This window comes from Strix uralensis, chromosome 1 (genome assembly GCF_047716275.1).
Source record: "Strix uralensis isolate ZFMK-TIS-50842 chromosome 1, bStrUra1, whole genome shotgun sequence".
Lineage (NCBI taxonomy): Eukaryota > Metazoa > Chordata > Aves > Strigiformes > Strigidae > Strix > Strix uralensis.
The window spans coordinates 159,673,417-159,688,894 of NC_133972.1; the positions used below are offsets into that span (position 1 = coordinate 159,673,417).

General features: G+C 42.6%; 1 protein-coding gene across 2 annotated transcripts in view; it reads right to left on the reverse strand.

Moving 5' to 3' along the window:
- The window catches only part of EXT1 (exostosin glycosyltransferase 1), a 180,551-nt gene that overhangs the window by 17,590 nt on the left and 147,483 nt on the right, over positions 1-15,478 (reverse strand). The window contains exons 2-4 of one of the 2 annotated variants that reach the window (XM_074886900.1): positions 7,342-7,435; positions 4,607-4,714; positions 770-889 (exon numbers count right to left, since the gene is read on the reverse strand). In XM_074886900.1, the coding sequence (XP_074743001.1) occupies positions 770-889; positions 4,607-4,714; positions 7,342-7,435 (322 nt within the window). The remainder of the gene's footprint in view (positions 1-769; positions 890-4,606; positions 4,715-7,341; positions 7,436-15,478) is intronic. The other variant, XM_074886908.1, reaches the window with a different exon arrangement.

The following is a 15,478-nucleotide window of genomic DNA, read 5'->3' on the forward strand; positions in this document are numbered from 1 at the left end:
TGGAGCTTTACGACTGTGCAAAAAGATGGATGCAATTGTAGGAGCATTAGCATAAGACGAATGCATTTGCACCTACAAAGTGAGCCACTTTCAGTGGTAAAAGTGTGTCAAAAATTTATGTGCAAAACTGCAAAACAATTAGAAGAGAAACCTGCTTTTGAAATTGTAGCCTGGGCCCTACTTCTAAAGAGCCTTTCATCTCTTCTGTCTCTGAATTCAGAAAGGATTTTCTCCACATTTGAGATCAACTGTCTCCCTGTTTAACAGCAGCCTAATTATGATTATTTATTAATATTTTATAAGGATGATCAGGCCTTTCCCTTACCATGTGTGTGAAGATAAGACACAGTGATTTACAAGCCCCTCGTTTTTCTTAAGTCAGACCAATAGCCCCATAACAAGGCATCAAAATGTTAAGGAATGGTCAAGTAATATTTTTTTCCAAAATGAATTCCAGAAAGGTTTCTTAAAGAAACACATTCACTACCAATGACAAGGATAGTGATTCATAAGCCATAAAGCCTTGTAAAGGCAAGATCACACATGACAACTTTTCCATGTGTTTTCACCGTGCCAGTTTTCAATGTGGTTTACGATAATGAAGAAAGTATCTCCTTATGGGAGAAAACTTATCAAGATGCCGAGCTTTCTTCCCAGTGACCAATCATGTGCCCTGAAAATCAAGGTCTGACACTGGCTGAGGACAGGAGCAGCGGGACAGGTACGGAAACCTCGCTGCTCGGCAAGGTCCCAGACAATTTTTACTCACCTCTAGTGTAGTCAATACAATCTTCTCAACTGAAGAAAAATAAGCCTCCCACAAGAACTGTGTCTGCTGTCTAAGTGCTAGGATTTTATCCTGATGGATAGACCTGATTGTAGAAGGAATCTGTAATACAAGATGTAATATAGTCAGAAGCTTCAGAAAACAATGCAATCTCATCAAATTAATATGCTGCTGACAAGCCCTCTCCTCTATTAGCAAGCTGCACAGCTTCAGCACTCCCGTCCGACAGAGATGTGTGTGTCAACAGTTAAAGCCTTGATGTAAAACGAATGAGACACAACCTTTTATAACCTTTGGTACTGAATATATCATTTTTTTTTTTAATCTGCTTTCTTTTAGGTTTTGATTGTTTTATGGTAAGAAAAGCTCCCTCTCCCCAGCACTGTGGCGTGGCACAGTAAGGAGCTCCTCCATACATCCCTCACACACAAAGCTTTTCATGGACTAGTATTTTAACAAACTAGTACCTGCAGGTCTTGAGAGTCCAAAGTATATTAAAGGTATCTGGAATGACAGTTACCGCAGCATGGCAACATTAAGTGCCCTAAGGAAAACATAGCAACATCTTAAGTAAGACTCCACTTTTTGGGAGCCTGTGGATCAAACTGCATTTTACTAATTACTGCGGGTGGAGAGAATAACATCTCCCACAACACCTGTTATTCACAAGGGAAAACACTGCTTCTTTTTTCCCCCTTCCATTAAATCAACACATTCATTCTGGTATAAGCTGTCTTCCAAATAAAACCTAAATTGACCTGCTGCAATGCTTTGCCATTAAAAAATGTAACTGCTCACTGGATCAGAAGGGGAGGGCTTCACTTCTGTGTCTTTCCCCATCCCCATGTTCCTCTTCCACAGTGGAGGGAAACTAATGTACATACATGTCATTCTTTAACTTAGGACATTGACCAAGGCCTCCAGTACACCACTTTGACAATGCAAACTGATGTTATCAAGGGAATTTAATGGCAATTTGCTTCAGTTACAAGGGCTACTCACAGCACCAGAAAGGCATCTAGGATACACTGCTGACTTGTGTTCATTCTTCCTAGGAATGAACAGTTGTGCTTTTCTGCCTACTTTTTTGTGATTCCAAATTAGACCAGCTCATTCTCACTCATTTCTCATAAATCCTTTACCTAAGTCGGTAGTTGTAAAAGCATATACCTAGGCTGTGTTGCTTTTTGCACATCAAAGCTTATTCTGAAGTTTACCTTCACCCCACCACACATCCCGCACTTTCCTGACCAGAACACCCTTTGCTTATTCCTAAAATATTCTGAGAGGTGGCAGTGATCATTATTTGCTTTCACATGCTCCCGAATCAAATGATTTCACATGAACCATTTTCCTGAAGGAAATTTGAGAATTTCAAGAATTTACATGTAAAAAATTTCTACAAGAATCAGTAAATTCTTTACTACATAGTTTGCATCCAGGTCTGGACACTGCATCCAAAAGGACCATGTCTCCACAGGGTGCAGTGTGGGATGGGACAATCTGTACTCTCTAAGCCCTTTGTCTCTTAGACCTTCATCTTAGAGACACTGCTAACTAAAATACAGAATTTGAGCTTAAGAGAGAGCTATCACTTCAGCAAGGTGGAAGAGAAGAAAATGGTCGGACTGTTGAAGACGGCACTTTATGTTCCTTCATTATAGGCCCTTTAGGTAAAATATAGGTCTTTAGGTAAAATATTCCCTGCAAAACTAGTATGAAAGATGGAAGCTAAAAACATGTATTAGTATGTTTTTCTAACTGATCACGTCACTGTTCGTGACATGATTCAGTAAATAACTGTATTAAATTTCATCTTTTGGGGTTGAATATTCTTTCTTTTCATTACTTTTCCAGTAAGTTTCAGTAAGTAGAGGGATAATGCATATTACCTGCACTGGCTGTACACAGATGTGTATTAATCACATCCAGGATCATTATCAGCAGCAAACACAAGATCAAAGTCACTTCACAGTGGTGATACGGCATTTTTTCTATAAACTTAAAATTTCATCGCATTATGTGCAACCTTACGTCTGTTTGCGTACGTGCATGAACAACAAATATAATCAGTGTTCATTCCCAACTATGTCTTTTGAAAGGAAAGGCTGCTCTGACTGTGAAGGTTACTGCAAGAAGTTATGATTTTACAGACCACACCATGCTTGCGAGTGCCTGCAAACACAGTACCAAGGTTAAAAAAACCCCTTGGTGCCTGATCCGTTACAACAGCTGGAAAGAAAAATCAGAGCTCCCATTATAACTGCATTTGCCTATTAGTTATTAATCTACTTGTCCAGAAAGACAGGTGGGGAAAATGATGTATTAATACTAATCTGGCAAGATTACACTGGAATTATTAGAATGGGATGACGTCTTAATAAAAGGTTATTTCAGTAATAAGTAGGGGGAAGGGAAAAACCACCCTGCACAAATAAATGCAGAAAGGCTGGATTAAGCTCTCCCAGTGCTATGATGAGGAGAATATGCAAATAAAAACATCCAAGCTGCTCTCAAACAGGAAATGAAAAACTGTAACATAACAAAAACATTTCCCAGAGCAGACATTCAGGCCCTCTGCCAGCTCTTTAAAAATACTGTTAATAACGGTGCAGTAGCTGTTCAGTATGGAAGCAGCTGTGAAGAGAACGAATGGCATGTTACCGGAAAGCATGAAGATCAGCAAATTATTATTATTTAAAAAGAGAAATAATTTTACTCAGAAAAACGTGCTGTCCACAGAAGCAAAAATCAAATGGCCCTTTTATATTTGCAGCTTGTATCACATTAAGGAGAATAGGCAGCACTTCACAAGGCTTGCTAGGCCAGCCCTTCACAAATATTTACTTCTTCAGGTAAGTAAATAGGGATCTAATGAGATTTTCAAAAGTACTTCATTTTTTGGGGTGCCAAGACACCTGTACCTTTGAAGGCTTCTCTCCATGGATGGCAATAGCTTGCCACTTTGGAAATGAGGTAGACTCAACCAGCCCTCTTAGTGGCTACTTAGTCGCTATTCCAGATCTCGTGGATCTCAGCTACATGCTGGGCAATGGCACTTTATCAAATACTACTTTGGGGAAACCAATTTTTCAAGAACTTTTCCTAACATCAACTTCTCCACATACTTTACAGAATGTATTTAGACTATAAAACCCACTAGGGAAACACACAAAAAAAAATTAGTGAATTTAAAACCAAAGTAGATGTTGAAGAAAGCTGAAGATTTTCTCAGCCCACTTTTGTTCCATGATCTCAAGGAGATTAACAATAAGAGACGTGAACACTGCTTCAGAAAGCAATGTTACATGGTCCAGACATCAGAAAAGGGACAGATTCTGCTTCCCACAAAACTGTTAGGTAGCTCCTGCCTGAGAAAATACCTGCTTTCTTGAGGAGTCCCTTCAGTACCTGCCAGCCAGACACACAGCACTGGTGGGACCCCTGAGGATAAACTATTTCTGAAGGACTAGAGCAGAACCTGCCTTCAAATGTTTTCTCTCTCATCACAGCACCCAGTCCAGGACAGCTCTGTCTCAAAGAGGTATTCAGGTCCTCCACACCATAAAAGGTTTCATGCTCTTAGGAAAAATAAGAGTCTCCTGCATTTAAGAATGTAGCCTGATGGCTGCAATGACCTTCAGGTCAAAAAATGAATGATGTCATATTAAATGAGTTCATAGCCAATGTGACACAGACAATCCTTTCATGATAAAAATTCTTTTACAGCCCTGACCTTTTGGATTCATCTTCCCTGTCCATTTAGATGGTGGCAGCAATAATCAACTGATCTGCTGAAGGCCACGGTCTTTTTCTTACCTGTAATAACAATCTCTCATCGCCTATGACGGCAGCTTGGTTCCAATCAATCACTTCCGAGAACGGCAACTCCCATCCGTTGCTGAGCATAACCGGGACGCAGGCAGCCTGCACGCACACAGAGGCATTGCAGTTGTTAGCGGGTACCCGATGATTAAGGCAAGCATTGAGGTTTGCACCAACACCATGACTGTTGTTTTCTGCACAAGCTCAGAAGGAGAGGCAACATGGCAAAGAATAGCAGAAGCTAGAGGCCACAGGAGGGCAGCCCAAATGTTTATCGTTTTCCATTTTGCACTCATCCATATTCACTGAAAGGTGGGGTTTGCATGGAGAGTGGCATTTGAAATCTGGTGCTTATGCTGCCAGACGAGGGCAGAACTGTTAAAATGCTGCAGATATAACACTGGAGAATTTAATACAAAATGATGGCCTCCCTCGATGCTTTGTGAACCATTCAGCAGGGAGCTAACTCCTTCAATTTTTATAGTATGTTGCAAGACAAACCTGCAGATCGTATTTAATTCCAGAGCACTTTTTCCATGAAGGAGTGAATTCCCTATCCTGTTTGATATCAACCCTCCTAACAGAGGCAACTGCACAAACAACTCATCTGTCATCACATGTCTGCAAAAATAAGAATTACTTTCTGTCTTAAAACAAAGAAAAAGTGTACACATTTAGTATCTATTTCATACCAGTATGATCTGTCTAAATTATTTAATCTTTTATGAGTTGTGCAGGTCCCTATGCACAGGCAGCAAGTTTGTGAATATTCAGTAATTCAGGGCAGTTTTTCCATAAACAAATGATCACCACTACCTTCTAATCAGCTGGATCACAACATAAAATCCAAACCAAAAACCTGATGTGGTGAAAGAATCTATTACCAGAAGATCTGCATCGAGCCATTGATCTGGTTCAGTTTCTTTCGGATCAGCCAAGATTAAGTACTCTGAATTTGGTCCAGACTAGGGTTCAGACCTCCCCAAACCTCCCAAAAGATGGTGTAAAGGGGAACCTTTCGGACTGCTGTACCTTCCTTGCTAACATGTATTACACACAGGATCTTAGGCTGGTCAAGTCTCTGCGTTACAGCAGTGCTTATGTGTAAAGAACTGTGATCTTCTGTAAGGAAATTACAATAGTGTGTGAAAAAGCCAACCAGAAAACACTTAGAAATGTGTTTTCATTTTTAAAACATTCCGTTAATGTGGATTATGTCTTTTAACATGCCCTGGAGTCAGACATAAATTGGGAATTCATCATAATTGGTCAATACTGCTGCTAGCCTGCTAGGAAAATGCTTAGTGCCTGCATTTTATCATCATCAACCTGGAGTCTCCCAAGTTTTGCACAGTGAGGTACACTGCCTGCTTTCTTCTCTTGAGATGGTGCATCTACGAGAAGCTGCCTGACTTGTTGTCCAGATGAGAGAAGAGAAGAGCAGTGCTCTTCAGGAGGATCTGAAGTGACTCGTCATCCCAAAAAAGCCAGTCCTACTTCTTCCTCCAAAGCAGCTGGAGAGGGAACAGCACTTTGCAGGCTCTCCTGAGTAGGAGCAAGGAGGTAAGTGACAGTCCAGAACTTGGATCTCAAATGTGACAGTAGGTGTGGGGTTCAGTGGTTAAACCTAAGTGTCCAGTGCATTTGGGATGCTCTAGGGTATCCAAGTAACCCATGAAAGGCTGGCAGACATGACACAGGATCTACTGGAGACCTTCTGAAGAAGCAGAATACTTTATGCACCTACACTTAGGTACCTGAATCCTGCTCTGCATTGCAGTAAACAATACTCTTTAACAGCAGCTAGGACGTTTTGTGGTTGATGAAGAAAAGTGATGTGATGCTACTCATTAACAGCTTTACTGCCAATGCTGGGAAACTTCCCAAATGGCAAAAGGACACCTGGAGACAGGAACTTGTAAGGTGTCCTCATTTGCCATCTCCCTGACACCAAGAACTGCCTCAGCCTCCCCTTCCCTCCACTCCAGCCCCCATGGAAATCCAGATGCCAGTCCCAGAGGGGAGCTGCAGCATCTTCCAAGATGCTCTGTAAGGCTGACTGAAGATCCAGGACCCCAGGGCTGAACTGATGCTTGCCAAAAAGATCACACTGGCTACAGCGACTCAGGAGCCCCTTTGCATTGCCCTCTGCTGCTGGCCAACAGCAAAAAAGGGAGACCATTAACCAAAATGTTTTTAAAAGATGAAAGGGATGCAGTCCCAGACACCCTGTGAGTTCCCTGAGATCAGCCTATGTCCACCTTCATGTGAAGCTTCCATCTGGAGCTTTACAACCTCCAGGCCACCTTCTGCCTGTTTCAGCAAGCACTGTCTGAAGATAGGCAATGCATAAGCAGGTCTGTTTTGGCTAAGTGAAAACAAAAAGTTATTTTTACTGCCCCAGGGCTTTCTTGTAGAGGCCAGTGTCTCCCACGGGAAGTCTCACAGCTTGATAAAATACTGCTCTAAACTGGTCCAACCCCTCAGCCTCACCACATCCAGGGAAACCCTTTTCCTCGAGGTAACGCGACTCAACCTTCAGATGAGCTCAGTGCTCAGCCCCTCCTGGGAAGAAGCTGCCAATTGCTCCAGAAGTATGAATAGAGGCTTTCGCAAAGTGGATTACTGTCCACAAGGGAAATGAAACACATTTCCCTCCTCCCCACGTCCTTGCTATTGCATGCTGAATTGCAGCCAGTGTAGCCGATGCTTTAAACTGCAGCTCTTACCTGCAAGGCTTCCAGAAACCTGAAAGAGCCAAGCCTGCGGCCACGGGGAACCAGACAGAAAGTGGCATTGTGCAGCATTTCACGGTAATCATACCTAACAAGAACAGGGGAGAAAAGAGAAAATTCAATTAGCGGTGAGTCCTAGAGTAACTGGGTGTGAAAATGCAAACAGCTGTTGAGACACATCTGGATAAAATCATCCCCGACCAAGACCGCTCATGACCAGGTTAACTAGCTCCCTCCATGCACGTGTGTGTCAGCCATCTCCCCAGCTCCTTTTTGTTCATCCTCAGGAGCAACCACCATGGGATACTGCTGGGATGAGTGGTAATGAAACTGAGAAATAACTTTACCTTGGCAATAATCAGCTGTTTCTATGTAAAGAGGTGTGCATGAGTTCTAACAACAAACTTACATTAAGTATTTTGATAGCCAAAGTATTGTTGCAGCACTTCTGTGACCCTGATTTCTGTTTGGATTTAGTCAAAGTCATGCACAACTGCATTCATTTTCTGTGCAAGAGGTTTGTACAAAGCAAAAGTATTCAGACTATGCCAAAGAAATCTTCCCTTATCAAGCAGGCACTAAAAAAGGGATAGGGGGTTACAATGACACACTTGGTGATTATTGTCAAGTGTGGTGAGAGGGATAAACTGCCAAATTTTGGCAATTAACCACATAGCTCCAATGACCTCTGCTCCTCCGATTAAAACTTTAAATGCTTGTAGACATTCCCGGGTTTTTTTTCTGATTCCATCAATCACCTCAAAACCATTCACCAAAACCACACATCAAATCCTAACAGTTTCCAGCCTGTTATTAGCTAATTGTGCTTCTGGCAAACTCATGGAACTGTGAATGGCATTGACCTAATCTGAGACAAAAGGATCCAGATTAAATACCCTCCATTCTCTAGAATGTCCTGGACTCTGCAGGCAGATGTTATTTTGACAGTAACTTGTGGCACTGGAATTTTCTAACACTAATAATCTAATTTAACTGTAGCCTGCAGGCAGAGCAATTTTTTTTCTATGCTTGTATATGTGTATGTATATACATACGTATATGATTATATATTATATATAAAGAAGTCCGGATCTACGTTTGTATTCTCACACAGGCCAGACAGATGGGAGTAAGCCAATTTTCAATTATAAGCTCCGTCTTTAGGAAGAGACATCTTGCAAAGGCCCATTTGCTTAAACAAGCATGTATAGCTAATTTGCACAAGAAAAGGTCACTGTGAATGGATTAAGATTATCTCCACTGAGAGTAAAATAAAAACTCTCATTGCATTAATTAAAACTACAAAACAGACTTCAAAGTACATTTTTTTAAAATTATATCTCAACTTTGGTTAAAATACATATATACATATTCCATCTGAGTGGCAGCAATTTATTTTTGTCCATGTGGGATATTGATTGGCAGTCATGTCCCAGCTCACCAACCAGCAGTGACACAGCACACAGGGGAAAATATTAGGAAACTGGAATACCAAAATAATAAAAAAAGTTTCCATTTTTAAGTATTTCTTTTTTACATACCGAGAGGCTCATCGCTTTCACTGTATATTGTATGACAGAAAATATTAATAAATACCAAAAATAGAATACCCCGTAGGGCTAGAATACACCAGCCAGAAGTCCCCCATCATTAACTAGCTAAAAATGTAAAATCCTGTTAATACCCTGGAATGCAACAATATCCACAAAACGTCGATGGCAGAACAAGAACACAAAGAAAAGCAGAGAACGAGGCCAGAGCAAGTGAGTCCTCCGTATGCCAGTAGCGTCTTATATTGGGCACATTTTCTTTCATATCTAATTTGCTGATATTAGGGTAGATTTACAAAGGAAAAAAAAGAAAAGGATTTTGTTGACCATTTCCCACCTGGAAACCAGTTAGTGTCTTGCTCCCATTTGTGCATTTTAAAGCCTAATGTGTGATTTATTGCTGAGCTCTGGAATAGCACGGTTCATGGTCATCAAGCAATTTATCTACATCATACATACACAGAGAGCCTCATCCTAACCTTGATGTATGGGCACAAAATTTCCACTCACTTCAGGGAGAACCTGCAAATACAACAGAAGCAGACCCAGAGTAAAGCAACAGCCATCGAGAACTGCTGCAGTGAATGAGTTGCACCAGAGATTCTTCTCATGAACAAATTTCTCTGCAATTTCAACCCAAATGTTTTAAGGTGACTTGACACAATCTTTGAGCGCAGTGCTAAGGGACTGATTTCCAGTTTAGTCTCCCTCAGCAACCACTCCAGGATCAAGCATCTATTTGAAACCCTTAAACACAAGGTGCTAATTTTACTCCTACTAGATTGTGGGTAGCATGCGAAGCAACAGGGGCACCCTGTCTTAGCTGAAAGACAGAAGATAGCCCAATATGTTTAAATATGAATTCGGAAATGCCTTTCACATAACACATGTAGCCAGCCATAAATACATAAACATCTCTGTCAAGCTGCAAGCATAGTTTTGTAATTTGAAGCACCCCTTGCGGAAGAAATCGTTCACGTGTACCAAACAGTACTTCAGAGTCGAGTTTGCAGCAGAGACCATTTCACGTTTTTCTCAGACTGCCAGACAGCATTCAAAGGAGACGTTGGCCACAAAAACGTCACCTGGTGAATGAAGCTCCCGCCCACAGGCCATGGCAGGACAGAAGGAGTCAGGGCAACCCTCAGTTTCAGAATCCTTGCCATTCAGCCCCGTAGGAGCCATGCACGCAGAGCTTTGAGTCCTGCTGGTGTTTTGTCAGGGAGGCAGAATTGCTTATGTATGACTGGCATTTTTTTTTCACACAGGAAATATACACGTCTGACCTGAAAGGATCTCTGCACGTCCCTTAACTCTGACTTGAAACGCTTTCAGTGAAGTCAGTGAGATAATATCTATGATTAAAGGTAGGTATCTCAGTTAAATCTTTCCTGGACTTGAAATTTCTCCTTCACTTGTCCAGAAGAGAAATTGGAGCTGGCGCAGATGTCCAGGAACACCTTCTCAGCTAAAGCACGACACTTGTACCTTGAGTACTGATCTGGCATCTATTGCAAATACCAGTATCACATCAACGACGAGCTTGATTTCCTCACCATCTTCACCAACTGATCTCAACAAGACCTCAGGGAGGCAATGAAGTATTATAACTCTGCTTGCAACTGGTGGAGGGGCCTTAAGTTACAGAGAAAATAGTCAAGTGTTTAAAAGAGGTTCTTCCAGAGCCTCCTCTTCTTCTCCCCTGGCAGTGGGGGTTGTATCTGTTTTCAGAACTACTTATTTCCATTAGCCAGCAATGTCTGAAGATGGCAGGGAGATTTGTTACGGTCTTCCAGCCTGCATTGCTGTGGTTTCTGCAAACCCAGAGCTGCCAGTTTGCGGGGACAGCTCTGCATTACCTCCCTATCCAGATGCTCTGGTTTTACCGGGCTACGGAGATTTTTCAGGCTCTGCTTGCAGCTGAGGAATCAGAGCGAAGACCGGCACCGCAAGGCACAGCGCAGGTGGCCAGCTGGGTGCTTACTTCTTCCTTACTTGTGCTGCTTTGGTGTCACATTCCTTCTGGTGCTTTCCTTTCCTTTACTGCTGGCAGTTAATCTTCCCAAGCATTTGCTGTAGGAAAGCTTTGAGAGGGGTCCTCTGCTTTGCTTGGAGGGTATTTATTTCCAGAAAGCTCCTGGTTTCTACATTAGAAGACTGCCAGGGAGAGGGGGCACATGCTTATTGCTCATATTCCTGTATTCCTTCATTCTGCACGCTTGCACGGAGGTAACATTTTACTGCCAATTTTAGGGTCGGCTTGGCCTGGGCCTCAGCTGCATCATTCAAACATGTTAAAATCCAAAATGCATATGCCTTTAAAATGACAGTCAGGGCTTTAAAACTAAACGAGCTACAGATTTAACGCAAAGCTGGCATCCCTCTGTAAGGATCAGCAGTGTATTTTACTAACTTTCAGGCTACCTTCTGTAATGATTAAGTGCACCTTGTTCACAGCTAATACCTTTTTAGGCAGCATAAAAAAATAGGTCTGTTTGTAATCAATTCTAATTTATTCACACTTTAATTGAAATATCCCCTCCCTGCTACCACCCAAAGCTGAGAAAATGTGTTCAGCCCCATCTATCACGCAGGTGTAAACACTGCAACGCCGTGTGGGCAATATTCGAAGGAGAAACCCTGCTCAGACAAATGCTCTTACCATTCTAACTTCTTGATCCAACACGTTGCTTCTGTCTTTCCCCACCCCCCTCTTTTTTTTTCCCTTCTGATGTGCCGACCTTGTCAATCAGCATGCGGATTAGCGGGCTGCTTGGGATTCCTGGTTCACCATTATCCCAAGGAGCCGGGGCAGGCTGCAGAGGCTCTGCAGTGACTAATCAGCCATGCCATACATTCCTTCTTACAGCTTAAGCATTTCCCCATGTTACCACAGTTAAGAGATTGTAAACTAGCCTGGGAAACATTTTCACTACCAATTTTAATATAAACTATTTTTTTCCAAAGCCACATTGTCATCACCATTGATTCAAGAGAGGTCTAAAAAGACATTGGCTGTTTAGACCAGCAGGCATGTCCAGCTACCCAGCGTAATGATTATCATACTTTATCCAGCTATATGTCACCTGTCACGTAGGAATCACAAAGCAGTGTACATATTTTCTTATCTAATCCTCTGAACACTGATATGGGATACCATCACCACTCCCATGTCATAGATGGAAAACCTGAGATACAGATGACTGGTCGCTTCTCCAGCAGCTAGACAGACCTTGGGAACGCTAACCCCAGCATCCTCACCTGCCTCCCTCCTCTCCACTGATACAGCACTCACTGAAAACCAGCCATATGTTATGGCTTTCAAAATTCAGATGGAAATACAGAAGCAGAACCCAAACCAAATACAATGGGTTTAACCCAAACCAAATACAATGGGTTTAACCCAGCAGTACATACTTTAACAGTGCCACACATAATCCATCTTTTGGAAGATGCTGGAGCTCGTCTTTGGCAGGGAGTATCAGCACATATCACTGTAGATGTCAGATGGGACTAGAGTTGTTTTTTAACTTCCCAAGCCAAAAATTGTGATGGCACTTAACCAACTATGTCCAGGGGTCCCTCCCTGAATCTGCAAGCCCATGAACACATGCTGCATCTTCCAAAAGTCTCTGCATCAGTTCAAGTGCTACACTAAAGGCAGACATTAAACACCTACAACACAAGGCTAAATGGCGGAGTGTTTCCAAGTTTTCCAGCATATTCAGTTTCAGCTATTAAGCAATCGGCCAGTTTTCCGTGTGTGAATGCCTAATGCAGATGGCTCTGAACTACTGACGGGAGAGCCTGAAAAGAAACCCACTCTGTCACACAGAGCGTCTTGTTGCTTGGTTTCCATTAAGGTATGTTGGCTTTTAAATAAACTGTCAAGTAAAACTTGGCATTGAAAACGCCGAGTGAGTAACTGTCTTTGTAGAAAACCTGACAGCTCAGCTGTGCGTCAGATAGATAGCTGCCCAAGACTGAGCTCGAAAGGCTAACGCAGCCTACTTGGAAGGGTGCCGTCGCCGCGAACTGCTTGCTTTTGGATTTACGGCTGCGCAATGCTTTGGGGTGATCTTAATGCCAGTTAACAGGCTACTGGCTGGCAGTTCATCTCCCTCTCCGCAAGCGCTGGTTCTGGAATTAGAAAGTTTGGAGGTGCAAAAACATAATTGGAAAACTTCTTTTTTTCCCTGCTTAAAGGGCTAATTGATTTCACAGGTGTTTAATTATCATTTGCTGTGAGATAATACCTTGTAGTGCCATAAAAAATGGATTTAATTTTCGAGTGCTTGCAAAACCATTGCCAAAGCCAAGTTAGAGCTAAAGCTAGATAATTATTCTATAAATCAAACACACTGCCTCCTTTCTTTGAAATTTTTAATACTTGGCTATAATGATATCTGACGACCTTGAAACTAACATAAAAAGGATTTTCTTGCCAAGTGCTGAAAGGCAGCCATTGGAGTATTTCTTTCAGCATGGTTCATTACCACAGCCGCTGCCACCATGCTACCCTGGCTGAAGGACTCCAAGGGATGCTACGGTGTAAGTACAGCAGCAGCGTGCGTGAACGGTGATTTCGGCATACAGGTAACGGCCGAGCATGGGTATGAGAGCATGGGCCCAATCTGAAAATGCTGCTGAATTAACAAAAATCCCACGATTCTTCTAGGCCTGGCAATGGAAATGAAACTCTGCAAACACTCACCAACTGATGTTAAGGTATGACTGTTTTTGCCAGCATCTTTAGTTCAGAAGGTTGGATTAACAAAGAAAAACAGGGAAGTAGTGTTTCCACTTTAATGTACTGCTAAAGGAACTTTGTTACAGTTAAGATGGACAGTCGTTGAAATTTAAATCATCTTTAAAGTCTTTAGTGACATCACAGTTGGATTCAGTTCACTTCAATATTATGCACAGAAGCACTTGGATACACAAGCCATTAAAGTCAATGTACATTCTAACAAATAAAAATGCTCTAACGATTTTTGTCTAAATATTTACACAGAATGCCCTGTAAATCTATACGGTGCATGCAAAGCATGCCCAACATTTGGACTGACAAATACTACCCAACTGACTCCCAGTGTGGCGATTACACCACCTAGAACAAGTAGTCTTATACAGTAGCAAATGTGGTCTCACCAACATCAACTGATGTTTAAAGATAACTGCTTATTTAACAAGTGTGCCAGAGAGGGTTCGTAAGTACCGTGTCAGAGGCAAACCTTGCCAAGGTGCCTCTCTAGGCAGTGTTACGCCCCAGTTACCAGCAACCCGCTAATAGCATCATGTAGCACTTCTTCTAAAACCAAATGCTGGCTCCTAGGCACTCTAAGGGTGCCTGTTTCACAGCAGCACCTCGCTGTGCTGGCAGCAAGAAAATTCACAACACTCCTGAATAAGAAAAGTCCATGAGGAAGCAAAGGCACCGCTTGCATGTATCTTCCGAGGAATGTAAATGCAGCACCATGCATTGTGAATTCAATACCCTCTAGGTTGGTGGGCAACCACTGAAGATGCTGATGCTTGCATGCACAGATGCATGCACAGGAACACACATGCACACAGCTACAGGGTAAGATTTTACATGGACCCACCTCCCCCGTCACCCACTCTGAAGTGACATAAATGTATATGAATTCTCTGCCTGAAATGTGCCTGTCTGGCACTTATTGCCCATCAAGATGCTGGACCCTTACAAGGTAAAGATGAGACCAACCTGTTAAGATGATCCAGTGGTTCAGGCAGGCTCTTTCTAACAGGATTCTTCTAACAATAAATTATGCCAACACTTTGCATCATTATGGTACCTCTAGCTTGCCATTTTCTGGAGATCACAAACTCCTTTTTGAATATTTTAATATAAATAACCTCAGCCTGCTGGCAGGAGAACAAAGCAGCATCTCCATTTCACTGATGGGGAAACTGTCTGTCACACAGCCTGAATTTGGGCTTTATCTCTACTCAGCCTTGTTCTCCAGTAGTCTGCATAGAAAAATGCAGGAGTCAGTTGCAAGTAATATCTAACTCTTGACAGTGTGCTTTGGCATTTCAGCAGCAAACTAACATCCTGGGCTGCATCAAGAGGTGACCCTCCCCCTCTACTCTGCTCTCGTGAGACCCCACCTGCAGTGCTGTGTCCAGCTCTGGGGCCCCCAGCACAAGAAATACATGGACCTGCTCGAGCGGGTCCAGAGGAGGCCTTAAAGATGATCAGAGGGCTGGAGCACCTCCCTATGAGGTTAGGCTGAGAGAGTTGGGGGTGTTCAGCCTGGAGAAGAGAAGGCTCCAGGGAGACCTTATAGCTTCTTTCCAGTACTTCAAGTGGGCCTACAGGAAAGATGGGGAGGGACTCATTATCAAGAAGTGTAGGGATAGGATATGGGGTAACCATTTTAAACTGAAAGAGGGTAGATTCAGATTAGATATAAGGAAGAAATTCTTTACTGTGAGGGTGGTGAGGCATTGGAACAGGTTGCCCAGAGAAGCTGTGGCTGCCCCCTCCCTGGAAGTGTTCAAGGCCAGGTTGGACGGGGCTTTGAGCAACCTGGTCTAGTGGAAGGTGTCCCTGC